The sequence below is a fragment of the Poecilia latipinna genome, unplaced genomic scaffold, assembly GCF_001443285.1.
Source record: "Poecilia latipinna isolate Pla-1442-1.1 unplaced genomic scaffold, P_latipinna-1.0 Scaffold160, whole genome shotgun sequence".
NCBI classification, from domain to species: Eukaryota; Metazoa; Chordata; class Actinopteri; order Cyprinodontiformes; family Poeciliidae; genus Poecilia; species Poecilia latipinna.
Window position 1 is genome coordinate 295,445 of NW_015112776.1, and position 27,318 is coordinate 322,762.

Sequence of the window (27,318 nt, forward strand, 5' to 3'; positions counted from 1 at the left end):
GCTCCGTCTGTCACTCATCATGAGCATTCTTCATTTTAGAGAGCGCTCCTGCTCCAGACACATCCACTGCTAAAAAGTCCAAGTCTGTCTCCAGTGGAGAGGATGAGGACAAGGAGTTGTACACTCTCCAGGTACAGCCCGTTTCTGCAACTGGATGAAATCACAATATTAGGTTGGTTAAACTTTATACTTTCTAACTTTGTTGCAGATTCGGGGGCGTGATCGTTTCTTGATGTTCAAGAAGCTCAATGATGGTCTGGAGCTCATGGATAAAATGGGGTAAGGAAAGTCCCGTAAACTACGCCCTGAAACGATCTTTGGACTTTGGTTACATCAGTTACGATGAAGCTCACGAGGTTTTTCCCTTGGTCAGGATTTCAGTCGCAGTTGAGAAAAGAGGTAAAACAAGCAGCACGCGCAGGCGTTTAACATAAATGGATAAATTAAAGTTGATTTTAGTTTAAAAATGACAAACTGAGTTACTCAGAAGATGTGAATATTGTACTTCAACTTTCCCCTCACCTTGCTGGAAAAATCAATACGTGTGTGTTGGGAAGTTTAGAAATGGAAACCTGTACATTTAGTTGATGTTCCTAAAACAAAATCTACTCCGAGTTGAGAGGACTGGGGTTGGACGCCCTTTATTGCAGAAAAAAACCACAAGAACACAGGAAGATGAGAACCAGATATCTTCATCAGTGTTAAATTTACTTTAATTTCTTTTCTTTCCCCTGTAGGCCCAAGAAAAAGCAGGAGGTTCCTGCGCCCTCCAGCGGGAAGAGGCTGCTGAAGGGGGGAAGCGACAGCGACTAGTTTACCGTCTTTCATTTGTCTTTTGGTTTATGTTCTTTTTTTATATACTCTATTATTAATTTTCATTTATAATGGCATTATGTTTTCATTTAAGTGTAGTAATTTTTTTTTCTTTTTATATTTTTGAAAATGATTTGTCATCACGTAAAATAATTGCTTAGTTGGGTTTAATTATGTTGAATTAAGTATTGACCAGTTTCAAGCCAAATAAAGCTCTCCATGGTGTTAAGAGGAATTTATTTAGTTTACTAAGCTATATTTTCTTATTTCCTTTGTTTAAAGATTGGATAATTTCAATGTCTTATCACTTATGATTTATCTCTTGGAAACAGTTTATTTTTTTATTTTTTATAAGTAGTGTTGGTAGAAGAGGGGCTGGCTGGATCACCCCCAACACTTGAGCCTTGTTTTGTGTTTTGTGGCCCTGTTTTGAAAACTAATTTGACACTGAAAAACCGTCTCAGTTTTCCTTCCAGTTACTGTATTCAAAATATGAATCAAGTCGCATCTTTACAGCAGTAAAGTGGATTTTTTTTTTTTTGTTTGTTTTATTTCCTCCTCTAAACCAGTTGAACCACTTTAAGGCACTTTGGCTTGACGTGACCAATCACTGACTAAATGACCACTTTAAACTTAACACTGCCAGAGAATATTTAGAGGCATTTCTGCAACTTTGTAGTTTAGCGAAAGGTTTCGGTTTCCTTTATATTCTTTAAATTTCATGTATTTTGTACTGACTTTCTGTTTTATACTCGAGTTTTGAGCTGAAATAAACACATTCAGTCTCAATGGCTTCTTGTGTTCTGTCGACGCAAATATTTGAATGATTTGCATGTGTGGAATATGAATGCAAAGCAGCTGCATCTAATGATATTTTTAGGTGAATAGAGCCTTGTGATGAGCGTCATATGTGACGCTTATTACCTGTTGAACATTTTGCTTCATTACTCATTTGTCTTTATTCTGACCAAGAGGAAACATAACAGCCAGAGCGAATAAAGAGACGAATCATCAGCATTCGGCGCTTTTTTCTTTCTATGCATTTATATATATTTTTTTAATATGCTAGTGTGAATGTGTGTTTTGGTGTAAATTCAACGGGACGCCACCATGGGAAACTTAACGTTCATACATAAACTGTGTATTTCTGCTTGTTGGGGTGAGTACCATTGTTTTAGGAAAGTTTTTAGACTTTTCATTATGATTGATCCGCTGATTATGATTCTAGTAACCTGTAAGCGAACCAGGAAGTTGAAGCTTTTTAATTTTCTGCTTCAAGTAAGATTATATACATGTCAGTAAAATAATTTTTAATAAGATTTGTTACATTTTGAAGTGATGCATTTCAATCTTGGAATTGTATTTTTTCACCCTTTATCCTATGGATGCTTATAATCTGAAATAATCCCGGTTGAATACCAATTTTTCCTGGTTAATGTGAAAATAAACATCTGTACATGACTAAATCAGGGTTTGTCTTTCTCAGGCCTTCTGCTGATGTACTCGGCTGCAGAGAGGCAGTACTTCATTAGCCCGCACAATGCCAGCTGGGCTGACGCCAGGAACCACTGCCAGGTACGAACGGACCTGAGATTACCTCCAGAAACTTTCTGAAGCGTCCAGCTGGACGCACTGAGAGGCAACAGATTAGCAGGGCAATTAAGAGGTTTTGTGTTTAATTTCAGCAACATATGGATGCAATGACTAATTTATCTGGATTATACATTATCCCAAAAAAAATTATGATCAATAATGTTGCTTTGGGACCAATTTAAAGTAATATAACTACAAAGACGATTAAGCTTTCATTTCTTGCAGACATTTTACTCTGGAACTGGAAGACGTTTTAAATATCCAAAATAAAACTGAATCGAATGTTTGAAAACAAAAATTATCCTTCAAAACGGGGAGCCAGTTGAGACTTTCAGATACATGCCTTGTACTTCAGGAAACGAAAACAAGACATTTCTTCAAAATGTCTTGTTTTAAAGTAATATGTGCAATATACAGACGTTTAGAAAAAAAAATATTAACATGCACTATTTAAAAGACAAACCTTTACTTCCTCATTGCTCAGAGCTTCACCACACCTAACTTCATTACGAGTTTATGACGGAAACATTTTTATGAAAGAGGCTCTAAAGTCATGTCCATTGCAACCTAAATGCTGACAGAAGAAGCTTCTGTAAGCAAATGAGAAAATGTTACTGCTTTAACGTATAAAATATCAGTTCAGGGCAACTTAAGTTTGAGAAGACATTTAATTTTAAAACTTCACAAATTTTCTAAAATCCTGTTCGGTTTGTCATTAACCTTTAGCAGTTCGTGTTCTTAAATTTAGTCGTAATTGTCCTTTAACAAACATCCTTTTTACATATTTATATATTATATATTTAATTTATTTTTCATGTTTCCTGGCTGTCATGCATTCTTTGAAAACTATTTGCACATAATTTGCATTAAAAGGCGGCTGGAGCCCACATGCAACTCGGTCATCAGCTCAGCCTCAATACAGCTAAATAACACCTCCTGTATTTTCTTTTTAAACAAGAGCTTAGTGCAAACATTTTAATTTATTAGGGTTTATTCATTGTTTGTGAGATGCCATGGTTTTTGTTGCCATAAACATTATTTTTGCCATATTTGCTGAAGTGTTAGTAGGCTGCTAAGTCTCACTTTGACTACATTCTTGGGCTCTCATCTTTGTTTTTGTAGTTGAAGCTTTAACACAGTTATGTCTTCTATGTCTGCTCAGGTCTGCTTTAAAGAGATGGTGACTCTCACGCCACAAAACATCCACGTCATCGCCAAAATAATAAACTCCACCCACTGGATTGGCCTCCGCAAGTACATAAACTACAATGACACCTACAACGAAACCGATGACTACGACTACGACTCGGACTACGACTACTACAACTCCACCAACACCTCGTCTAAAAGCTTCGGGACGCCCTGGACACTGTGGGCCAATGGGGACCCACTCATCTTCCAGAACTGGTACCCCGGCTTCCCATTGTTTAAATCCCCGTTGCCAAAAATAGACTGCTGCAGCTGCTCCTGCACCTGCCCGGCACCCCCCAGGTCGACGACCCTCTCGCCCACCACCAGTATGACGAGTCCGTCGCCTACCGGGTCGACAACGGGCTTCCCAACAGGTTCCGTTGTCGCCGAATACTCCAGCAGAGACTCAACAAACATCACAGTGACCGAGAGCTACGACAACACGACCGACTCTACCAGTTTATATGACGTTGAAACCGATATGGACATGTTGACGAACGCCACAGAATGGCTGAACACCACCACATGGCTGAATGCCACAGAAGGGGCCAACATAACACGAAGAGCCAACATCACCCAGCCGTGGGAATCCACCACAGCTCCCGCACGTCACACCACAGATTCACCGTGGACGACCACAACGCAGCTGCCGATAGTTTCAACATGCGAACGATCGCCCATGCTGCCTCCCATCATACCAGAGAATAATAAAAACTACATCGAGAACTCGTGTGTGGTCATACTGGCCTTTGGGCCTTGGGTTGAGAGAGAGTGCTCTGAAGAGCTGCCTTTCATCTGCTATGAAGGTACAACAACTTCTGTAGTTAGTGGGAATACTGGAGGCCACAGAAAATACGAATATTGGCAGAATAAAGAAAATTAGTACTCATGGCAAATTGAAATTGAAAGAGTAAGTGAGTCGAAGCGAACTTGTTTTTAGTAGCAAACCATGAGAAATGGTCTCAAAAAATTGGATTGTTGTATGTTTTCAGTGAGATGCCCAGTAAGCAAAGTGAGAACTGTCTGTAGCTATCAGGTCCTCTTTGTGAAAGCTGGAAGGTGAAGAATATTTCGTGAAGCCCCAACTTTAGGTTCAACGATTTGATGATTTTGTTTGTTTATCCTAAACTCAAATAGTTAAATTAACTTCGACTTTATAGCTGTGACTCCATGTTTTCCTGTTACTTTTCCACATGTTTTCTCTCTCGGCCTAAATCTACCAGTTTTTGTCCATCTTGTTCTTGCCTTCAGACCGCTTCATGGGGGCCATCAACGTCTCCAACATCACATCCTCGTCTGCAGCTCTGCAGTGGGATCAGGGGCCCGGTGACATCAGCCACTATCGCTTCGAGGCGTTTTCCCGTGAAGGTTCTTGGAACGTCACCAAAAACATGCATAATTTGAGCTACACACTCGACAACCTCATTCCAGGAACCGGCTACGTTATCACAGTATTTGCAGTGAAGTGTGAAAGGGACCTCAATCCACTCAATGGCTCCTTCTACACCAGTAAGTTGTTGATTATTGTGATTAGTAAATAAGCTTTGACCACCTTGGAGAGAAGAGGAGAGGGCTAATAAATTCTTTGAATCTGAATATGTTCTTCTTGTCTTTAAGGTGTTTTGCATTCATGTTTCTGAATCATGAATGCAATATATCTCCCCCCCCCAAAAAAGAATAGGCAACACTTTATTTGAAGGGCTGTGCATAAGACTGACATGACACTGTCATAATCATAACACCTGTCATGAACATGAAGAAGTCTTTATGAATGACTGTGACAGTTGTCATGAAGTGTCATTCGGTAAATAATGACACTTTTAATGCAAAGTTGCTCTAAAAGTTGCATTAAAAGTCCATTAAAAATGCCAACTTTGCATGATTTTGTAAATAATGACAATTTACCAAGATTCCTGGCAGAAGTCAAACTCAAACCAAGTATCGAGTCTGGATTTTGAGTACGAGTTGTTTTAGATCATCAAATAACTTTAGTATAAGGTTTGGATAACCTGAGTAAACAGAAAAAAAAGAGATGGTGATGCAACAACAGAAAAATCTGTCCAAACCATTTTTAACCCAAGTGAAAAATTTCTCCCTAAACCTGAGAAGGTTTGTATGGTGATTTTGAATACGGATATATTTAATTTTCTGCTCACTGTGAGTTTTCTACACAGCGTTAGCTCTGCTCCAGAGTTTGATTTTTGCAAGAAATACACAAAGTAGATGAATTATCATTTTAATACCTTAATGCCACCTTTAAGGCACATAATGTGCAATTGTGTCCCACTTAATGAAGCAAAGCATGTCTGTTTTTGTTTTGCTATCACTTTCACACCTTGTAAACCCATTGAGATAAATACTATTACTGTTCTACAAAGCAAAGACGAGGCGGCTCAAAGTATCGCTGACGTACCTGTAATGTGACTACAACAAAAGACAACCTGAAAAGACTAACTCTGGGTTTGTTTCCTCCTCTCAGTACCTGGAGAGGTCCAAAACCTCAATGTGACCAGATTTACAGAAAACACTATCAGTATGAACTGGACGAAACCCAACGGGAACTATGGCTTCTTCGAAGTCATCGCCTTTTCAGCTTTGGGAACTAAAGACAAAATCAAGACTGTTACGGCAGAACACATGGATTTTGATAACCTGACACAGGGAAACGAGTACACTTTCGTTTTCCGCACAGGAGTCGACGACAGGTCCATGTGGAGTAAGAACATCAGCATCTCAAATTGCACCCGTGAGTTTACATCTGTACTGTTCAGGAGGGGAAACGAGCAAGAACTTTCCGGCTCCTCGTTTCCTTCAAACGCTATCTGACATTCAAATCTGAAAAGGCAAATTACGTCCATGTTTCATGCGGACCATGACACTCGCCTGCTTCTAATTGGTTTCATCTTTGGCAAACACAAAGAGAAGCTTTGTCCGTTTTATAACAGCCCGCTGTCTCTCTTTCAGGGCCCGGCAAAGTGTCCAACCTGACAACTGGGAATATCAGTGATACGTACTTAGAACTCCAGTGGAATCCGCCAGAGGGAAATTACATAGGCTTTAAAGTGTTGGCCAATGATACACACGGGTTCGTCCCCTTTATATTCCTATATTAAACGTATTTCTCTGTACACCATACTCTACAAATTGCTGCTTTCATGTTCTTGTCCGTTGTGTTTTTCAACACAAAAGGAGCACAGTGATTAACATCTGCTTACCGTACTAGTTGTTTCAGGACAGTCTTTGTGTGTTGCCTCATAACAGGGAGCTGAATGTTATTGTGGAAAACCAAACAGGTCTTTTGGCCAAACCATATAAAGTGAAAGTGTCCGGCCTCCAAAACGGCACTAAGCTTGACTTTCGTGTGAACGTCTTGGGCGTTTGTGGCCTGGAGGGACAAATTGAAAACACCACTACATACACCGGTAACTGATTCATCTGTTTAGAGACTCTTTACAGCAAATTCTGTTGCATTAATCTGATTTTTTTTCACTTATAAACAGCTCCAGGACCGATCTCAAATTTAAAGTTGACAGCAGAACACAACAACATTGATGCTAGCTGGGACTTTACTCCAAATCCTGGAAGTAATGTAACCTTTACAGCCAAGCTTTGCTTGGATGGCAAAGAAGTAGATAAATCAGTAAACATATTGAATAAAAATGTGAAATTTGATGGCCTGAAAACTGCCACCCAGTACGAAGTGAAGGTCTACACAGTTCTTAATAATCAGGAAAGCCCAGAAACGCATAGCTTCATTTTCACCCGTGAGTTTGATTTTATTTGATCATTAATAAAAACATACTGCATGCTCAGATAGCAGCTGAACGTTTTGTTATAACATGTTTTTAAAGAGACGTAAGTAACCTTGTCTTTCTGCCTTCAGTCCCGTCGCCTCCCACTGGAGCCAAAGTACGCAACAAGACAACAAATTCCCTCACCTTTGAGTGGATTCCCCCAGAAAACTCATCAGCAAAGAAATACATCTGCACCCTAAACTCTACATTCTGGTCCTTCTTCGACTCTCGAGTTGAAAACACCACCATGTGCACTTTCACTGGCTTGCAGTCAGGAAGCACATACGACTTTAATGTGTACACTCTGAGCGATAATAAGACGAGTAATCCTGCAAGCTGCAATGGGACAACAGGTGAGAAAATATGCAGTGCCTCGCTGAACAACATGGACTCGCTCAGCTTTTGTCACGTTTTAACTCCAAACTTCAAAGTGTTTTAAGATTTCATATGGTTGACGAACACACAGAACAACATGACTGTCAGCCTGAAGGATGGTAGAGGGGGGTCATGTCTGGGTTTCCCTTTTGGACCCGTTACCCTGGGATGGACGGATTAGTTAAAGTCCCGGCCCTCCGATGGCGTTAATCTTCATGAGATGTATTATGTTGCCAAAAGTATTCCTTCATTATTAATCCTTAGGATTTGTTATATCAGTCCTTCCTTTGCAGCTATCACAAAACAAGCAATGAACAAGGCATTTCGTCAAATGCCATCATCAAAATCGTCAAGCAAAATCACATCAGATATGTTGATCAATGTTCCAGCTATTATTAATCCGAATGGGTTTAGCCTTATTTTAAAGGAACTCAGAGTTTTGTCCTTTTTTCTTTTTTTTTTGACGTTTTCTGGAAGTTTGTTCCAGGTTTGTGGTGCAGGGAAGCTGAATGCTGCTTCTCCATGTTTGGTTCCTGGAATGCAGAGCAAAGGAGTCAACGGCAGATCTTTAATATGTTGTGGTGCTAAACCGTTCAGCTACAGGGAGCCAGACCTCTGCTTACTTTGTGCTTCAGCTGGCTGATCTTTTTTTTTTTTTTTTTGAATGCCTCTCATTCCCAATCACTTCCACTTTACTCTAATGCTACTGAGTTTCTCAGTCTACCTGTCCAGCTGCTGGGATTTGTACACCTGAGGTCATGGAAGTGGTTGAAATACATAAAATCAATTATTAAGAGGAGGCATCCAGTACTTTTGGCAATACAGTGTAGTCCTTATGTTGTCCTTTTCGTTTACTTAATCCACGTCCCTCATTTTATTAGCAGACTCTTTACAATGCGGCGTAATGGTCAGGAACACTGCGTGACCTAGAAGAGTAAATAAAAACCATCTAGGGTCCAGAGGAAAACATCGGAAAGTCTGAGAACCTGCTGATCAGGTTTAAATCCTCTGTAATATCACCGGAATAAATGATGTGTTTATGTCTGGTGAACTTGGTGGCCAAAAACTGAAAGCGTGCCATTTGCAAACTGCACACTAATGCAAATTGTTCACATGAATGAGAGCCTGTCTTCGTGTTCGGTTTCCTGCTTCTGCTTCTCACCGTCTCCACTTGTCCTGCAGTTAAAGATCCAGTGGAAATCAGTCTGTCAATGCTCTGCAGTTCAGAAGTGTCTCTGTACTGTGAGAAAGACGAAACGAAGAAGATTGTATTTGAGGAGGTAAGTCAGCCAACCTTTGGGCTGGTGAGTTGAAATTTAGCTTTTACCCAGGTTTGTTGAATGTCTGGTGAATGTTAACCTTTGTTGTCTGTTGCAGCTACAAAACCATTTCAAGGAAATCCTGGGGGACTATGTTTATCATGAAGTCGAGACCACTTCTCCATAAACTAAGGTGTAAAAATGTTTTATTTTTGAGACACTATTTGATATATAGTTACGGCAAGAGAGCATTTAAACAAGTGTTGTAACATTTTGAGGCATTAGAAAAAAATATCTGGTTCACTTGCCAACTTTTAAAATACCAACTCGGAAAACTTTACACTTTATCACTATTATATAAAGTAAGACCCTGTTACTCTTTCACAGTTTCTATTGCTGTAACAGCAGATGAGGCATTCGGGTCCACGTTGAGAGAAAGCTGACTATGAAACACCAAACTCTTTATTGCTACCTGTCAATTTAGGGAAGGGTTTTAGAGCTTTTTACAGGACGTTTCCCTACCAAACATCAGTTTATTTATCTAATACCAGTTCACAACAAATTTAATCTTATGGCACCTTACAAGACAAAAGGACCAAATTCCTGTTCATGATAAATGGTTTTCCTGGAATGGTAAAGCATTTCTCCACTGTACAGCATGTACACTAGCTTGACTGACAGCGCTAAGCCGCTCCTCCTCACTCTGATTGGTTGCTGAAGTTCCGGTAAAGCTATCAGCTGAAAATCTGGTGGATTTCAGATCAAGTTTTTGGTGCATCTTCAAAAACCAGGAACAATTTGGGTTTGGGATTTTTCAGACTATTTCCACTTTGTTGGATGAATATTGCGTAAAAAAATTATAGATATTGTTGTCTCAGTTCATTAATTGTTTTTAAAACAAGATACTCAAAAACTCAAACTTTGTTGTGAAATATAAAATTCCAAAATCACACTTTTATCTTAAGATTAACTAATAAATACTTCTTTGAGTCACAATTTAACGTCATTACAGCTGTTCATTTTTATACATATCCACCAGAGGGCGCTATTTAATATTCAATTTAAAAGAGTTACAATATTGTAGGCTTAAGTGGGTTAAATAGGTTTAAATAGATAGATTTATTTTAAAAACAGACCCATAATACACATGTGATTCTTCTTCAGAGCTTTTGTGGGTCTGAGAACTTTATTTTGACGATGCAGAAAATTAATATTACTGTCTGCCAATGACCCATATCCAGGCCTGATAAATATGTTTCAATTACTCTTATTAAATATTTTAAAAAAATTGTTCTAAAATATTTTAAACATTACTTGAAATGTGAAATTAGTTTTACAATTTCAATAAAGGACATTGGACTTGCCTTTAAAATAGTTAAGATGACAAAAAATGCGATAAGATATTTTATTTAAATGCCTACGGCTGAAATGACGGATCAATATGTATTCGTACAATTTAAAAAGAAATAACTATTACAAATATCTGAACGGGCGTGAGATGCGTTATCTTCAGCTCTTAGTACTAATAAACAGAAATTGTGCTATGTTATCTTTCTTTATATTTTAATATTTTTACCTGACTCAAATGCTGGTACACAATCTCTCCACATTCTTATTTTTCCCCACAAAATATTTATTTGTATCCAGTCACAAGCCTGTTAATGTCGTTATAGACAGAATTAAATTCTGACTTTAGCTGTCAATGTGACGTAAAACAGTTAACGTGCACAACTCTCTGCATTTATCTTAGTAAACCATAAGTAATGATGCTTGTTTTTAGGCCTGTTTTCTGCTCAACTTAAGATGTGACATTAACATTTGAACCGAGGAAAGAATGGTTGAGATTTGAAAGGACAAATGCTGCTTTGCTGACTTCGCTACAGTTATGCTGTAAAAAAAAAAAAAAAGAGTATATTTATATGGAAATGCAAAGTGATACTACTGTTTGCTGCTTTTGTTGTCCTGAATCTGACCAGTTTGACATTACTGTTGTGATAATCCATTAAATTTGTTTTTTGCTGATTAATCTGAGTATGTTGGATTTGTGTCTTCCCTTAAACCCGTTCGCTCTCTTTTGCTGTAAAACCAGAGTAAGTTTAGTTTGGACTGACACTGAATGTTGCTCCAGCTGGTTGGCAGAACCAGTCAGAACCTGCTGCTCCTGCTTGAGCCTCTAGGGGGCGTCTGTTCTTCCTCTGCTCTCCTGTAAATCCAGCTCTGCTTTGATTTGTTAAACCGTCTCGTTTTTCTTACTTCTAGTGCGCTCTGTGAATTTATTCTGCGAAACCCTGTGGACTGTATGGCAGATCTTACTGGGAAAAATAAAAGCTGCATCATTTTCACTTTCATAAATTCCAGTTTAATGACTGTTTTGTTTCTATGTGAATACATGAAAGCCAAAACAATATCTTTTGTTAATTCGCAATATTTTGGGTAAACACAAATAAAAACACACCTGTGGATGAATTTTAAAGCAACGCCACAAACGCACTGCTTCTTCGTGTGACATGATGGAAAAAGAAATCAGCTCTCCGGAAGGAAAGTGTCGACCGTCAAAAATCTGGTTCACTCTCCAGAAAGTGCAGTTCACCTGTCAAATTATATGCACGCATGACTGCCATGGAAATGTGCAGCCATCTTGTTAAGAGAAGAGATGGGTACTGCATTCTAGAGATGATGTGGTTTTATGCACGAAGGTGTGAAACAACAATGAAACCACAGTAAAATACCCTATGAAAATGCTGCTGATGTTGGTAACAGGATCTTTGCTAACAGTGAAACAAGTTGTTTCTAGTGCAAGTATGTTTCTAGACTTGAAATAAGACAAAACAAACTTGCAACAAAGTTTTCAGCAACGCATGCGATTGTTTTAAGTCGGTAATTCTTGATTATTTATTAAAAAAATTCAAGTTCTACCTGCAGATTTTTTTTTTTTTCACTTGCATTAAAAGCAAGTGGTTTGACAGTGGGAGTGGTCATTTTTTTAATCGATATTCAAGAATTATTGACATAAAACAATCTCATGTGTTGCTGAGAACTTTGGTGTATGTTAGTTTTGTTTTATTTCAAGTGTACGAAGATATTTGCACTAGAAACTAGACCATAAATACAGGACCACATTTGGATTTTTGGCTTCCCTTAAACCTGTTTGCTCTCTTCTTTTCCAAAACCAGTCCCAGTTTAGTGCAGCTGGTTGGTCAGTCAGAACTGGCTTCTCCTGCTGAGCCTCCTGAGGGCGTCTGCTGCGTCAGCTTTTCGGACATAATGACCATCGTCACATTCAGAGGAGGTTTACAAGCCAGAAAACCTCCTCCAACTGTTAAGCATGGGGTCAAAGTATCATGTTTGGGTGTTGTGCAGGAGGAGGGACTGGTGCACTTCACAAAATAGATCCCAAGAGAAGGTTGTCACATGGGAACATTTGAACGACACCTCAAGAAATCAGGTAACAAGCTCAAATTTGGACACAAATGGAACAAAAACCATGATTGTATCGCCAAATTAGTTACAAAGTGACTTAAAGACAACAAAGATAAAGGTACAGACAGAATATGGATATACTCCATTCTATAACAAGGCAAGTTATGTCAACTCTTAAAGAAGTTTTTCTTCTTGTGTTGTGGTGGGACTCTCCAGCTCTAATTTAGCAGAGTTCAGATGCTGCATGTTGCACCTACACACAGTCTCCAGAGCATCAGACAGCGCTGGCTTTCTTAGTTCAGGCGTAACGCTTTTCACACTTTGGTTGCTTCCTGTGTAAACTGCCTCGGATGAGAATTAGTTTATTTTTGTTCACTCATACCAAAGAAGAAAAGAAAAAAAAAAACTCAAGAAAAACGTGTTATCACATGCCACGACGCCACAAGTCAAAAAACACATGCGAAGTCAAGCTAAAGGGACAGATGGCTGCAAACGAGAGCGCAGACGGATCACTGAGAGCTCCAGAGGATTTCAGAAGTTCAACATGCGGAGGTGAGCTGTGAAATGGATGGAAACGCACTCTGCTGGAGGAAGATGGAGATTTAAAGATAAAACAGATGGCGTTCATTGTAGCTGAGTTTCATGCATCCACAACTGGCCTAACTTATTTGAAAATAGCTGTAGTCCTAATTTACAACATCCAAATGTAGTTTTTATTGCTCTGATGGGCTCATCTCCAGGTCTGCCAGATGTAAACATGTGGATGTGTAGGTGAATGAGATGAGTCTCACTTATGCGTTAAAGATCAAATTGTTTTCTGGTGGCAGCAGCTTTTCCGGTCTGCGTTGTGTCTGCCTGGCGTTCCTGCTAAACTACGTAGCCTTCTCTTGGTTCCGGTTGCCACAACTTCGCCATGTTCATTCTGTGGATTGAAGTTTAACACACAGCAGATGTTTAAGATTTTAAATTGTAACCCCCAAGACCTCCAAAGAACAATGTCCTCTGTGCATATACAAACATATGCTGATGTAAGCTCAGCTTCTTTTTGTATGACTTGTCCATAGCAAATTTGTCAGAGTAAGTTCTCTCAAAGCGAGTGTGTTCTTACCTCCTGCTCATAGATGTAAAAAGTAAATTAAAATGAGGAAAGCATCTGGAATAGGTTCTGTTCCACAATAACTAGAGTTATTATGAAATACTTGCAGACTGGTTGTACAGAGACAGATTAATGTTCATCACACCAGGGATTGCATTAGTCTAAGAAGACTCATTGTCTGAGTTCAGGTGAGCCAGATTACACCTCGTTGTTATCCTAAGATTTTACAATTCCTTGTTGGGGAATAACAAGACGTTGCAAGTCCCAAAAGTCGGCCTCAGCAGCAGAAAATGAGTCATGGGGGAAATAGACAGTAAGATTTGAAGGGACTTTCTAAGGCAAGAGACTATAGATACAGAATTAAAAAAAATTGTTTATTTTCTCCGTGTTTCATCAGAAACAATCAGATACGACTAAACCTTGGAACCTGAACATCTTCAACATCAATTAAAATACATGCAACAGCACGACAGAAAGCTTCATCAGCGGTCCCACAGTAACCAAATAGCTTCAAAAATGTTTTAAAAATTTAATTTTTTCTACATTTGAAATGGACTCTGTTTGCTTTTATGTGATCTCAGACCACAGTTTATTGCAATTTAGTTCTGTAAATTAAAATAATGTAATTTTTCTGTTACAGATACAAAATCCCTCAAGAAATCTCACCTGGCATGTAGAGGGGCTGTTGCTATAGCAGCAATATCTCTGATCACCGCAATCATTTTGTCCTCCATTTTATTTGGTAAGCAGCAGAATGAGTAATACGAATTCAGGTGTTTGTAAATGTTACATTTAAATCATTTTTATTCTTTAGAAAAGTGGTGGGAAAATGAGTAAATAATAAATGAAGAAAATCGTGTGAAATGGTCAAGTCGTTTAAAGTTTAATACTTTTTGGTATTTTGGATTTCTTATTTTCCTCCCATCAAAGCCTCCCATTAATTTATTCAAAACAACAGGGGGAAAAAAACATCAATAAAACAACTTAGGATGTCCAAATACATACTTTGATGAGCTCCATCTTTTAGAACTGCGTTTGCATTCAACAAATAAATACAATCTCAGTTTACGTTGTCTAAAGTTTTATAAACTCATGTGCCAGCCATATGGGGAGCAGCAAGAGAAGAAGAAGATCCAACTTTTCAGAATAAACAGACAGAAAACCTGCAGCAGTGCCAAAAACAATGTGAAGACCTGAAAATGATGCTGCACTTGGCCACTCAGGGTGAGTTTACAATTTATTATCTGGCTCAAGTCTCAGAAAACAATGGCATTTTTAATCTGTATGCAAAAGTAAATACAGCATAATAGACATTGTCCTGACTTCAGCGGTTCTGTTTGTGTCTGCGCTGCGTGAAGACTCCAGATGCCGTTTGTGTCCAGAAGGCTGGCTCTGGTGGAGGCGTCACTGCTACTTTTTCTCAGTTGGACTCCAGGAAAACCGTCGGTGGAAAGAGAGCGCCGAGTTCTGCCAGGAGCACAACAGCAGCCTGGTTGAGATCAAAGACGATGCAGAGATGGTAACTAACAGAGCACCACGGGAGAGAGACAAAAACAAGATGGCTGCGTTCACACTGCAGTCTGAAGTGACACAATTCCGTTTTTGTTTATTTGTTGTTGGGTTTTTTTTTTTTGCCGCAATTACAGCACGTAGCTGCTCTTTTCACGACAGCCAGAACAACATTTTTTTTTAAATGCCATTTCTTCCCCCTCCACATTTGAAACGTATCCGATTCGAATGTGATACTCAACAAACGTCACTATTCTCACTAAACAACAACCATGGCGAAATATAATAAGGATTAAGTTATTACTGTGCTAGCTCCAACTCCAAAATCGTTAGCATCCACGTTTACTTCCGCAAACACTTAGCACGAGCATTGTTTCTTTTGTATGGCGGTTAGCAAAACACTGAGCACTCTCTCTATGTGTGACGTTATTGCGCCCTCTACCGAGCATGCAGGACTCTTTCAGGTCGTCTGCAGTTCACACCGGAGAACACTTTACAAGTCGCTGTTGGAAGCGTGAACGACTACGGCAAAAAGAAAAAAAAGAGAGAGAGAAATCCGATTTGACAAAAAATCGGAATTGGGTCACTTCGGGCTGCAATGTGAACGTCACCTAAGTTACCTTTAAAAAGTAACAACTGTGTTTTTTCAGCTTTGAGGACACAGTTCTCCCTGTGTTTCTCTCTTTAAACATCTCTGAGACTTTATATATTGACATTTTTTTGTCTGACTAAAGAAAGATAAAAAGTCTACCTTTTTCCTGAAATATAGGATTTTCTCCAAGGAGTTATGTGCAATGCCACCAAATTTCCTTTCCTGTGGGTGGGACTGACGGACAGCCAGCAGGAGGGACGCTGGCTGTGGTTGAGTGGGAAGGACGTCCAGGACCACTTACCGTAAGTCTGAACTTTCTGGCTGAAACAAAGAATCATCTGGTCCATATTTTTCTAAGAAATACTTCAGCAACAGGAGCAAGTTTAAAGTTTGCTCAGCACAGAACTTTTACAATACAATGTATTTTAATGACAGATAACTGTGTTTTCAGTAGAGACTAGTTTATTTAAAAAATAAATAAATAAGGAAACCGCTCTATGTATATAAACGCAGACAGGAAGAGTTTTGTTTTTACTGAAAGTAGAAATGACATGCACATAAAACTAAGAACAATCAATGCATAATGATGTAGATGGAAAGCACCAACTCAAGCATCATAGTTTCGTTTCCTTGTCTTTTTATAACTGCAGAAGTGTTGCATTCAAAATACAACGGGAAAAATAAATGTTCTGCTGATTCTTTCGTTCCTTCATTAAAGCTTCAAACGCTGGTAATGAACATTTTTACCTTAAAAGTTCGTATGGATTAGAGACGTTGAGGGGGGTTGCTTTAATTTTCTAATAAAGACTCAAGGACGCCATGTTGGATAAATGCTAACATTACAGTGGCTTCATACAGAGCTTTCCACAGTTATTTATCACGTTTTGAAAATGGATATGTTGGGATAAAAGATGGTAGGCTTTTTAAATATCGTCATTAGGAGTATCGATAAAATTGGAGACTTTTAACTGAAATATTATTTTGTGTCGGCAGACACAAAATGGTTCCTTTAAATTAGCGCTAAGAACATAAACAACTGCGTTATATCAGCTACTGCAGATTTTATTTATTTGTTAAAAAAGAAGCAACTTTTCAGTTACAATAATATAATATAATATAATATAATATAATATAATATAATATGTGTGTCTGTGTAGGCTCCAAAATAAATAAACTGAACTTAGTCTAAAAGTAAAACACAAAGCACATAATATCTTACGTTGATGTTTATTTAATAAATAAACTGAACTTAGTCTAAAAGTAAAACACAAAGCATATATATAAATATTTATACAAAGACACACTCTTATACAGACACAGAACTTTGTAAAATGAGTTTCTGTTTCATTTTTCATCTGGCTTATATAAATAGTTCCATAATCACAATCTCAATGGAGATTTATAATCATTCTTAGAGTGAATGATTTATTTTTATTATATGGACGTGTGTGTGTGTGTGTGTGTGTGTGTGCTTTCAAGGCTGGTGGTGCAGTGGGACAGCGATGACAGGGACTGTGCAGACCTGAGGGGAGACGGGACTCTGTTTGCTGCAGACTGTGAGGAGTACGGACCCTGGGCCTGCAAGAGAGAGTCCTGACCGGCTCCACGCCCTTCTTATCTGCATTTCAGTAACAAACTGCAAGCTGAGGGAGATCTGGAGTTTTATATGTCCAGTAAAAGATCAAACCAGCCCTACTGGATGCTAAAGTGAAACAAATACTTTATTGGTGAAGCTGGAAAAATGCAGATTCTTTTTCAACATCAAATTATTTATGACAACAGCTTCTTCTAAAAGTGCAGTTTTAAAGTGCATGAATCAGAAAGCAACCACATGTTTAGCCTAATAACTGTTATTTATTTATATATATATATATATAGTTATATATATATATATATATAACTATATATATATATAGTTACATATTTTTTCTGTCATGCATTTTATAATAATCTGTTTATAACATTGTTCTAAAGACTAATGCATTCATACACGGTGATTGCATACAAGCATATTCTTTCTAAACATTGTCATTAGCACTTTAATACAATTCAGCCTTTGATATTACTTTGACAGAGAAGTTGAGAGTAACATTGAGGTAGCATTTATAGAAATTAAATAATCAGACCACTTCTTAAAGAAATCTTCTTCTGCTGCTCCTGCAGATTTAGTTTGAGGTCAGATCATCTTTACTTCTTTGTTCAGAGAAATGTCGATCAGCTTTAAGCTAGGAAACCCCAAATTAAGACGCCTTCTGCTTTTGCTACAGAGTCTAAACAACAGACTTAAAGTTTAAAGTTTGTTTTATTTCTACATTTTCCCCCTGAGTGTTCCACGGCTCATCGGCAGCCAAGAAGGTTTACTATATTTTCCTACATTTCTTCGCTGTGAGAGCGTAAGATATTTCTGTTCTATCATGCAACTCTTGAAAAAAAACCTATCTACTTAAATAAACGAGATGGTTGGCAGCCCATCTGGATTTGAATCTTTTTCACTACAGACTAGAGAAACACAAAGCGTCTGGTTCTTTGTGTTTTTTTTTTTTTGTTTTTTTTTTTTGTTTTTTTTACCTTTATTAGGTTTTATAAACTATCTCGGCAGATCATAAAACGTTTTGAGCATAAACTGTTTTTTTCTTTTTTTTTTAATGGTATTTATGCATTTATATGTTAAACAGACCAAACATTTGCCTGGAGGTACTGCAGGTACTTGTGTTAACCACATAGATGGACCTGAATCTCTCCTGTACCACCAGCGTGATCTCGTGCTGCATTCGAGTGAGGTCGGACGTAAGACACTTTTGACAAATCAGTACTTCTGACTGGGTTTGCTTGGGTTTTTTTTTTTTTTTTTTTTTTTTTAAAGCTGGGCGGTGTCTTCCAACAGCACCTTTCTAAACATCTTGGGACTCTTCACAAACTCCTTCTTCTTAGGTTCGCCGGTGCCTCCGGAGATTTTATGCGGCTTGATGATAGTCATGAGCGTGCGGCCGTCCATGGGTGCGAACAGAGGGTACACCTTGCCCCCGAACCTCCCCGTGAAGGTGTAGATGTGGGACTTGGTCTCGGCGTTGTAGAAGGAGATCTGGCCTTCCTCGTAGTCTAAGTACACCCCGAGGCGCCGCGGGATGAGGGCTGCGGGCAGCTGCGTCTCCGGCTTGCTGCAGGCGTAGAAGTGGTGGGTGCTTCTCCACAGGACCCAGTAGCCCTTCCTAGGGGTCATGGGGAAGTTGCCCTTCCGCTCGGAGTTGGCGGTGGTCAGGCCGACCCGCCAGTAGCCGTTGTTGGCGATGTCCACCTCCCAGTAGTGGCGGCCGCTGTCGTAGCCCTCCCAGCCCAGCACGCAGGGCAGCCTGTCGAAGCGCTGGGAGCTCTCTGGGGTGTCCGACTCCGAGATGCCCTCCTGCACCCTGCGCTGGTCGTCTGAAAGCTGCAGCCAGGGGTGGTTGGTCATGGGGTCGAGAATCACGTCGGCTGTCGGGAACAATTAAAAGGGTTAAGTATCCAGAACCGCAACCTTGACTGAATTTGCTTTTATATCAGATGATGGAGCAAAGCAAAGACGAAGTTACCTGCTGCGCTGCAGATCCAGTCCCAGACTGAAAACAGACATGAGGACAAAATATTACAAACTGCTCACAAACTAGAAATATAAATTAGCAATATATTGGTAGTTTTTTTTTTCCACTTGAATAATAATAATAAAAAAACCCGCATCTGCACACCTGAGTTTGGGATGTATCTGGGTATTCCTGCTTTCCAGGACCTTTGCTTTGCCAGCAACCAGATCTGGGAAACCATAGCCTGGAAAAGAGAAAGATAGGAAAATCTATCTTCTTGCTTTAAATCTTTTCAAAGAGAAGCATGTGACTTCACTCTCATTTTCTGGTACCAATTACAGTGAAGTACTCAACATAAGAGGCAACAACCACCATCTATTTCTGCAGATTTTAGAGAACTGTATTATTTCTGCTTTCTATTTCTTTTGAAATCAAAGCTGAAAGTGGCTGTACATAATCAGCTGAATGCTCATAATTTGTTATCAGAGTAGGTTATCAGCGGATCAGGGCCAGTACAAACCATTTATGGCTGCTCCACACGGACACTGAGAGCAGGGTTCACTCAGCCGTCATGTTGCGTAAAACCGTTTTACAGCCAAATGGCACCACGCTCACTTCACATGGGAAGAGGTGGTTGGATTTTTTTTTTTTTTATTAATTTATGGCTATTCTACAACATCCAGTGGAATATTTTATAAAAGTGGATAGGAATGTTGCATAGAGTGAGGTTTCTCACCGTGTTGTCTTCCTTGAGCAGAGACCAGGTGATGAACTCCAGCAGAGGCAGCAGCTTGTAAAGTCGTTTCTTCTTGATGCCCAGCAGACGCAGCACTTTGCCCAGCTCCTCGCTCGGCACGCCGCAGCTCTGCAAGCGCAAATCAGCATTTCATCTCGGGTTTTATTAATGAAAAAAAACAACAAAAAAACCCCTAAATTTTTCTACTTTGTGAATGCTGCATCACATGTCGTAACGTCTCACCTCAGTCGCTTTCTGCAGCTCCTTTGCCCACTCTATGATCTGGGGTTGTCCCTCCTCTTTAGCTCCTTTCTTTTGATTGACAGATTTCCATGGGGTCTCCTTTAGAAGCTGCAGATGCAAGAGCAGTTAAAAAAACGTGTGCATGTGATAGCTTGATGTTGGTTAGCTGCTTTTACCACCCCCCGCCTATGGTATTTGGGGTCTGAGCGCTCACCTTGTCGACGTGGCGGAGCTCGTCGGCCCACTCCAGGATCAGCTTTCTGCTCTCCTCCAGGCTGCGCTCGGTGCGCCGGTCGGAGTTCTGGGCCTCCGCCTTGCTGGTTCCCTCCCCTGGATCGGTGCCACCATGCTAAATTACAACACACACAGAAAATGTTTTGAAAACAGCTTCATAAATCAGAAGATTATCAAAATTTGTCATTGTTCATTAGATTCAAGTGGTAATAAATGCGGTGAGTTGACTTTTTTTTTTTTAGGCCGCTGTCTGAAAGGTCACACACTCAGGCTGTAAATGCGTTCATAAGCATAAATCTGACCTGTCAGCAGCCACCCACCCACCTGCCCTGTTCATGCACCGTGACATATGAAGGACAAGCAAATGATCAATTGCCCACAGATAAAATACCCTACAGCAGAAAATACACGTAACTATATGTGCCTACGTGTTTGGCTCACACTCTTGACTCTGTTACATAATTATCATTCAAAAGCCTTATCCTAATCTGCTTTACAGTTGATGAACAACCCCCACAAAGTTAAATTCCCTGTAATTATATTTGGCATCGTTAAGGAATGCGTCTGAAAAACCTTTTCCAATCATAACTTTTCTGTTTTGTTTGTTGTGTTTAGAAGCATTCTGGGTACTTTCCTCTGAATAAACACAACAAAAGGACATGTTGGTGTCTTCGTGGTTCTACCTTGCACACTTGGTCCACTTGCTCCTTCCAGTGATTAATAAACTGGACACACTCCTGCAGGCTGCGCAGGTCCTTCAGGTTGCCCTGGCGAACGTGTTGCTGCAGGACAGACACAAACTGAGTTTTAAAAGAAGCTTTTATGTGACCCTCTACACCCTAGAAATAGAACCCTTAAATATTATGTTATCCATCAAAACACCGCAGTTTCATTTGCATCCTGCCAAACTGGATCAATACAAATAAGGTGAAAATATGTTTAATATTATTTAATGTCAAGAAGCATTTAAATGCAGAGACGTCTACCTATTTGTTACATTCCGGCCCGATCTTGATACGATCCGACATGAAAATGAGTTTGACACCCTTACGTCATAGCTTATTACTAAAAGCTACATTAGCTACAAAGTGTTATATGATTCTCAAAGCAAATCTCTGTCACTCAAATCACACGCACGTCTCATTATTTATCTGCTCCTCAAGCGTGGAATAAAATGGGTTTAATAAAGATTGATTAGAGGAATTGTACTGTCAAATATCACAACTTTTGCTCAGCTTTATTGCTACTATGCTAGGTTTACAAACCTGACTAGCATTGTGTTGTAGGTGTGCTCTTGGAGGCCCCCTTGTGGTTCGGAGGCGCGAACACAAAAAGCTACACTGCTATAAACAAAGCTAAAACATTTCAAGCAAACACTTGGAATCATTAGAAGAAGAACAGCAGGGAAATAAACTCACCTGCGAGCTCTTGCTGTGGTTAGCGTGAACGGTGGGGGCCGAGCTGTGGGGCTGGACGGTCTCCTCGGGTAACTTCCAGCGAACTGCCCCGATGGAGCTGCTCTGGGTGGTGGTGCCGCTCTCATCGTTCAGCAGCAGGTTCACGCCTGCAGGCAGGGATCCTCAGAGTTAAAATGTGTTTACAACAACAGGGCATAAAACAGAAACATGAGGAAAAAGTCTGACTACTATCAATTTAAAAAAAAAATAATAATAATAATCTAAAAGTCTTAGTATTTGAAAGCCTTCAACTTTCCACACGAAGCCTCATAATGTCACCAGGCAAATGTAGGTTTTTTTTTTTTTGTTTTTTTTTTTAAGAAAAATGTCAGATTAATTCTCTTAATTTAAAAATAATAATAAAAGCAACGTACGTTTGTTGCGTTTTAGGATGGTTTTTAACTCCGCGCCTTCTTCCTTATTCATGGCTGTGGAGAAAGAAACACATGAAAACTTGAAAAAAGGACAAAATAAACAAAACTGAATATCGTTTTTAAATTAGAAAACAATAACTAAATATAAGGAAAAAGCTACTAAAAAAATATCAGTAAATAATAATCGTATACATATATCTTAATATTACTTTAGATTTTATGATGATTTGTTTCCATCAACGTGAAAGTAAAAAAAGAAAAATAATAATAAAAAAAAACCAGTAATTCATTAATAATTAGAATAGTTGAAATACAAACTTTTAACTCAAACTGTAACACCTGGGTTGTACTACAGATAAACAGAGGATCGATGTGTTGATAGCTGATTACCTGTGGTGTTGTCGGAGCGTTGTTGCAGCTCTGATGGTCGAGAGAAGTGGACAGGTAACGCTGCTCGTCCAAGCTTTTTATTGGACACCGGAAGAAGGAAGCTTTTTCCCCACACATACACTCACCGTGAGGGCATCAGGAGGAGTGATGTTTTACAGCTGCAATAAAGCCAGTAATCAGTCAGAGTGACGCAAATGGCCGAGGTTTCAGGCTGGAGTTACTGTAAACTGTAAACCCAGCAGCAGAGGAATGAGAGCAGGGGTCAACCAGGCTCAGCCAGGGTTTCAATAAACCATCAAATGGCACCAAATGGCATTTTATAAACAGATGATTCCTAAAATATACAGCCTGGCTAAAAACAGGCTTGTGCCAGGTTGGAAATTGTTTAACCTTTCTGCCATAAAAAACAACAACAAACAACTTAAACCCCCCTCTATAAACAGAAAAAGATAAACTGATTTGGCCCCAGGAGCAAACTGCAAGACAAAGAGCAAAAACCTGCAAAATCTCACCTCACATTATGCAAGCAAACATTTACATCGACAGGCATTTCCTTAAAGGTCTGTGTCCCTTACGGCTTGTTAGATTTACGCCTATACTTCTAGATCTCATATTAGACCAGAGCAAATGGCAATGGTTCTACTTAAAAGAAACATAAAAGGGGAATTTAAAACATTTAGAGGTATGGTAATATTCTTTTAAACAAGTTCAGACTTGTTTAAAAGTTTGAACTTTTAACATGCTTGTTATGCAAGTATGTTAATAACTTGCATAACAAATCTGTAAATTACTATACTGTAATATTTAGGATGAAGAAAATTCCTGTACATGCTATTTATGCTCTCTCAAAAAAGGCTGGATGCAATTTAAAGGCTTGAACATGCTTTCTGTTTATTTTTCATCCAAGATGCAGATTAGTGTCAGAAATAATAATTGACTATAAGTATAAATATTTTGTGAACAGAAAGCCAGATTGCACACAATAGCAAATGAAGCAATACTTCTCCTCGACCCGTTTGGCTGATTAGCTTCATTAGTTTTATTTTCAGGCCATAAACACGTCAGTTAGTTTTATTTATTGCATTAAAAGCAGCAGGATATTAAATAACCAAACACGTGCGTCCGGCAGCTGCTGCTCCTTTTCCTGCAAACAGTTCGCTGCTTTAGGTTTTAAGGAACTTAAGAGTAAATAAAAAAAAATAAATAAAAATAAAAGAGAAGACGCCTTTACAACTGGTGGAAGTGACATCAACAAGGACAGAGAAGCAGGTCGGACCTGAAGGGAAAGACAATCTGTGGCAAGAACTGCAAACCGATGTTCTCCTTCAAATCTGACTCAATTTATGTAATCTGATTTGCAAAAAAAAAAAAAAAAAAACACTAGGCAAAGAAATAAGCCTTCTTCACAAACTCTGCTACTTTGTTTGACAAATATCTGTAAAATAAACTGAAATCATAGAGGGAAAAAAAGATGCTTTTGCGAGGAACCATAAATACAAGTCTTTAAAAAAACAAAGATGGAGAAGATATTGCAAACAGCACAAGGAACTGGTTCTATTCATTCACTTCTAAACACTAAATGCTATATTAATATATTAATAAACTTGACTTAAACAGCAGTAACAAAGTGAATTGTACTTTATTGAATTAATAATTGAGTTATTAAGAGAATACAAATCACTCATTATTTTTAATACTTTTCCAGTGGATTTCTATCTAGTCGCAGTTCAGCATTTGCATTTATTTATTTTTTATTGGAGCACATCTAACATATGTTTTACTCTTTTACTTGTTTTAATTTTTATGGCACTGAAACCGACCTGATCTCAGAAACCAGATTTACAATCTGAAAAAAAAAAATGTCTGAGAATTATCGAAACTGTTCATTAAAGGAAAAATATATTGTGAGCACATCTTTCTGTCCAGTTCTACGGATAACCTCTACTAACAATGTGATACGTTAAAGACTTAAACGCTGCTTTTTGGAGGAAGTTCTTCAGAAAACCAGCAGATTTTAAAAGTGATGCCAGCACAGGTTGAGTCACCATACAGGCATCATTTTTCCCTTAATGTGCTTTGCTCTGGCCTGACCTGAAACCCATAAAGACGACTTATGCAACTCCAGCTGGGCCGTCGCCTTTACAGCTCATCCAACCGTCTGAGGAGTAATTGGGCTCCTCCTGCTGATAAGAGAGATGGCGTGACAGCGGGATGCTTCCCCGCCGCCCTGCCTATTGTCTGGTGGGGCAGATAAGATGCAGTCGTGGCAGCTGAATAAAGGTTGCAAAGATTTCGGCCACGGCCGAGAAAAATACCACCTTTCGTCGGCTTCAGCCTGAAACGAAGCGAGGCAACTTGTTGAGAGTAAACACACAAGGAGCAGTGAGAACGTTCAGATTTATTCTTCGATTTCAGACAAATCTGTGATGCTGTTGTACAAATACATGCATTTATGTAAAAATCCAGTTCTCTTGATATCGTCTTGATTTGTTCACACTCTGACCACAGGAAATACGTCTGGTTTTTCTTTTTTTATATATAAAAGTGGCATCACGTCTCTGACTCTACCAAAATTCAAAACAAGCTGTCAGCTTTGAAATATGTACAAACACCAGGATTCTTTTATATATTTTATATATATATATATATGTGTTCCTAGTTTGCAGGATTTGTTTAATTCCAGTTCTTGAAGAATTGCTTGAAGATGATGGTTTCCTTCCCCTGAGGCAGAATCTCCACCTGCAGGACGAAAACGTTTTTTATTATTATTATTATTATTTTTTTTTTAACTTGTGCTCCTCTCTGACGTTCACCTTTTCAGTTCTGTTTTTTTTTTTTTTTTTTTTAATGTTTTTAACCAACCTGTGTTTTCATTCTGGGGTATTTCATTTGATCGATGAAGTTGTCCGCCATTTGCAGGGCAGCATTCTTCTCCTCTACGTTCGCTCCGTGACCTGTTGACACGATAACAGAGGATTATCAGAGCTTGAGTGTCTCTACAACAGGGTTGTAAACAGCACAGAGTGGAGCTGGGAACATGGCCGTCTAAATTTCTACTTCGCTTTCCGTGAAATACGCGCTGAGCTTTGAGAAAACCCAGAGGAACAAAAAGGGTTACAAGGGGGCGTTGAGAAGGCTTACTAACATTTGGAGAGTTTTGTCCAAAGTGACGCTTATTCTTATTAAGCATAAGGAACCAATATGTAGTTTTATATTTTTGCCTCTCTTTTGTTTTTGTTGTTTTTGTTTGTATTTCCTTCTGATTCATGTGAAGCACTTTGAACTGCTTTGTTGCTGAAAATGTGCCATACAAATAAAAATACCTTATGGATTTTTCCATCTTTTCCATCTTTAATTACATTTACCCTGCACGATTAAAAACTGAGAAACAAACAAATCTGTTCAGGGAATAAATGTAAAAAAGAAAAAAAAAAATTAGAATCTGCAGTGAGCTGGTGGTAAAACTTCTCATATCTTTTTTGGAGTGAGCCGTTTTAAAGTGTAAGCATTCAGCTTCATTTTTTATTTTTCGATAGGTGTCCATCAAAGTCTCTCAGTTTGTGAGAACGTCTCATTCCTACGGCTCTCTGAAGGTGATTTTTCTACAGAGTGCGTCTAAAATATTTGAGAGCTTGAGAGGCTGAAATATTTAGGAGCTACTTGACATGCAATTGGCAGAGGTTTGCAAAGCGGCTGATCCATTCATTAAGCGTCGACTGGCTGCACTGTGAAGAGCGGAAATGAGGAAGACCATGGATGTTCGCTTTAGCAGCAGCGCTAAGATAGTTTCCACTGTGAGTATTAAAGTATATTAATACATATTTCTTTAAAACAGGCAGTCATAAGTGTTGTTACATGGGCCTTCAAGTATAAATCTGAACTATTTCCAGGCAGCTGTGACCCCTGACCCTCATAAATACAGGAGCTCTGCTGTTAAAACTTAATTTCTCACCGACTTCAATAACATTATTATTATTATTTTGTTTTTAGATACCTTTTAGCACATTATTTCAGGAGAAACATGTCTCCTGTTTCAAGTTCGGATTAATTTTTTTCTTCACCTTTCCAGACGAATATTTTCCCATTTGCTCCGTTGTCCAGGATGAAGCAGTCGTCCCGGACCAGCAGCTCCTTGGCAAACGGGCTCTTCTCTGACACCTTGGTCGTCGTCATGGCGCCTGTGGCATCAGATACCTGCAGAGGGGTTCAAGACCAGTTCAGCTCCACATCTCCAGTTAGGTAACACACTGGTTTGGTGAAGAGGGCCACAGATAAAATAACCTTGTAGAGGGAAGCAGAGTTGGAGGCATCGGCTTTGCTGTCCTCCTCCGACGTGCTTTCTGCCAGAGGCGGCATCGGGCCGAGAACCTGGCAACAAACACAGATACCAAACAGTTTGCAGGCTTAGGATCGCAGCTTTGGTGACCTGGAGGTCACAGGGATATACGAAGGCGTATTGTAGATAGAAAAAAAGGAGAAAATTTCCACAAAAAAACCCTCAAAATATTTTTGAGTAATCTCAGAATTAACTTGGAAAATTCTCAGCTCCAAAAGTTGAACATTTGTGAGAACATTTTTTTTTATTTGTGATAGATCTCAGAAATGTCCTCAAAAAAAAAAAAAAAAAAAAAAAAAAAAAAAAGGAAAATTTTTTTTTTTAAAAAGAAAAAAAATGCTAAAAAAAA

At 39.0% G+C, this 27,318-nt stretch overlaps 5 protein-coding genes across 7 annotated transcripts in view; 3 read left to right on the top strand and 2 right to left on the bottom strand.

The window, feature by feature from the left end:
• tp53 (tumor protein p53) overlaps nucleotides 1-1,602 on the top strand; it is a 10,335-nt gene extending 8,733 nt beyond the window's left edge. For both annotated transcript variants that reach the window (XM_015029694.1, XM_015029695.1), the window contains exons 9-11: nucleotides 40-131; nucleotides 209-279; nucleotides 738-1,602. In XM_015029694.1, coding sequence (XP_014885180.1) covers nucleotides 40-131; nucleotides 209-279; nucleotides 738-813 — 239 coding nt within the window. In that variant the 3' untranslated portion in view covers nucleotides 814-1,602. The remainder of the gene's footprint in view (nucleotides 1-39; nucleotides 132-208; nucleotides 280-737) is intronic.
• An 85-nt stretch (nucleotides 1,603-1,687) lies between these two features.
• Nucleotides 1,688-11,371, top strand: LOC106945774 (fibronectin). Its single transcript, XM_015029693.1, has 11 exons — nucleotides 1,688-1,972; nucleotides 2,300-2,388; nucleotides 3,569-4,403; nucleotides 4,849-5,106; nucleotides 6,077-6,343; nucleotides 6,562-6,682; nucleotides 6,859-7,019; nucleotides 7,098-7,361; nucleotides 7,481-7,744; nucleotides 8,949-9,046; nucleotides 9,144-11,371. Exons 1-11 carry the CDS (start codon nucleotides 1,924-1,926, stop codon nucleotides 9,210-9,212), a joined length of 2,475 nt encoding a protein of 824 aa, XP_014885179.1. The 5' UTR covers nucleotides 1,688-1,923; the 3' UTR covers nucleotides 9,213-11,371.
• Nucleotides 11,372-12,688: 1,317 nt separating this feature from the next.
• LOC106945777 (CD209 antigen-like protein C) lies at nucleotides 12,689-17,522 on the top strand. Its single transcript, XM_015029697.1, has 6 exons — nucleotides 12,689-12,997; nucleotides 14,182-14,283; nucleotides 14,643-14,765; nucleotides 14,900-15,060; nucleotides 15,820-15,944; nucleotides 17,122-17,522. Exons 1-6 carry the CDS (start codon nucleotides 12,796-12,798, stop codon nucleotides 17,237-17,239), a joined length of 831 nt encoding a protein of 276 aa, XP_014885183.1. The 5' UTR covers nucleotides 12,689-12,795; the 3' UTR covers nucleotides 17,240-17,522.
• Nucleotides 17,523-18,197: 675 nt separating this feature from the next.
• LOC106945776 (nuclear factor 7, ovary) lies at nucleotides 18,198-23,073 on the bottom strand. Its single transcript, XM_015029696.1, has 10 exons — nucleotides 22,634-23,073; nucleotides 22,244-22,297; nucleotides 21,831-21,976; nucleotides 21,096-21,194; nucleotides 20,393-20,527; nucleotides 20,179-20,286; nucleotides 19,936-20,064; nucleotides 19,365-19,443; nucleotides 19,212-19,238; nucleotides 18,198-19,113 (listed from the first exon to the last, which is right to left on the bottom strand). The coding sequence occupies exons 2-10, from the start codon at nucleotides 22,293-22,295 to the stop codon at nucleotides 18,500-18,502; spliced, it is 1,389 nt and encodes a 462-aa protein (XP_014885182.1). The 5' UTR covers nucleotides 22,296-22,297; nucleotides 22,634-23,073; the 3' UTR covers nucleotides 18,198-18,499.
• Nucleotides 23,074-25,013: 1,940 nt separating this feature from the next.
• capgb (capping protein (actin filament), gelsolin-like b) overlaps nucleotides 25,014-27,318 on the bottom strand; it is a 16,555-nt gene continuing 14,250 nt past the window's right edge. For both annotated transcript variants that reach the window (XM_015029698.1, XM_015029699.1), the window contains exons 6-9: nucleotides 26,915-27,001; nucleotides 26,695-26,827; nucleotides 25,496-25,587; nucleotides 25,014-25,372 (exon numbers count right to left, since the gene is read on the bottom strand). In XM_015029698.1, coding sequence (XP_014885184.1) covers nucleotides 25,307-25,372; nucleotides 25,496-25,587; nucleotides 26,695-26,827; nucleotides 26,915-27,001 — 378 coding nt within the window. In that variant the 3' untranslated portion in view covers nucleotides 25,014-25,306. The remainder of the gene's footprint in view (nucleotides 25,373-25,495; nucleotides 25,588-26,694; nucleotides 26,828-26,914; nucleotides 27,002-27,318) is intronic.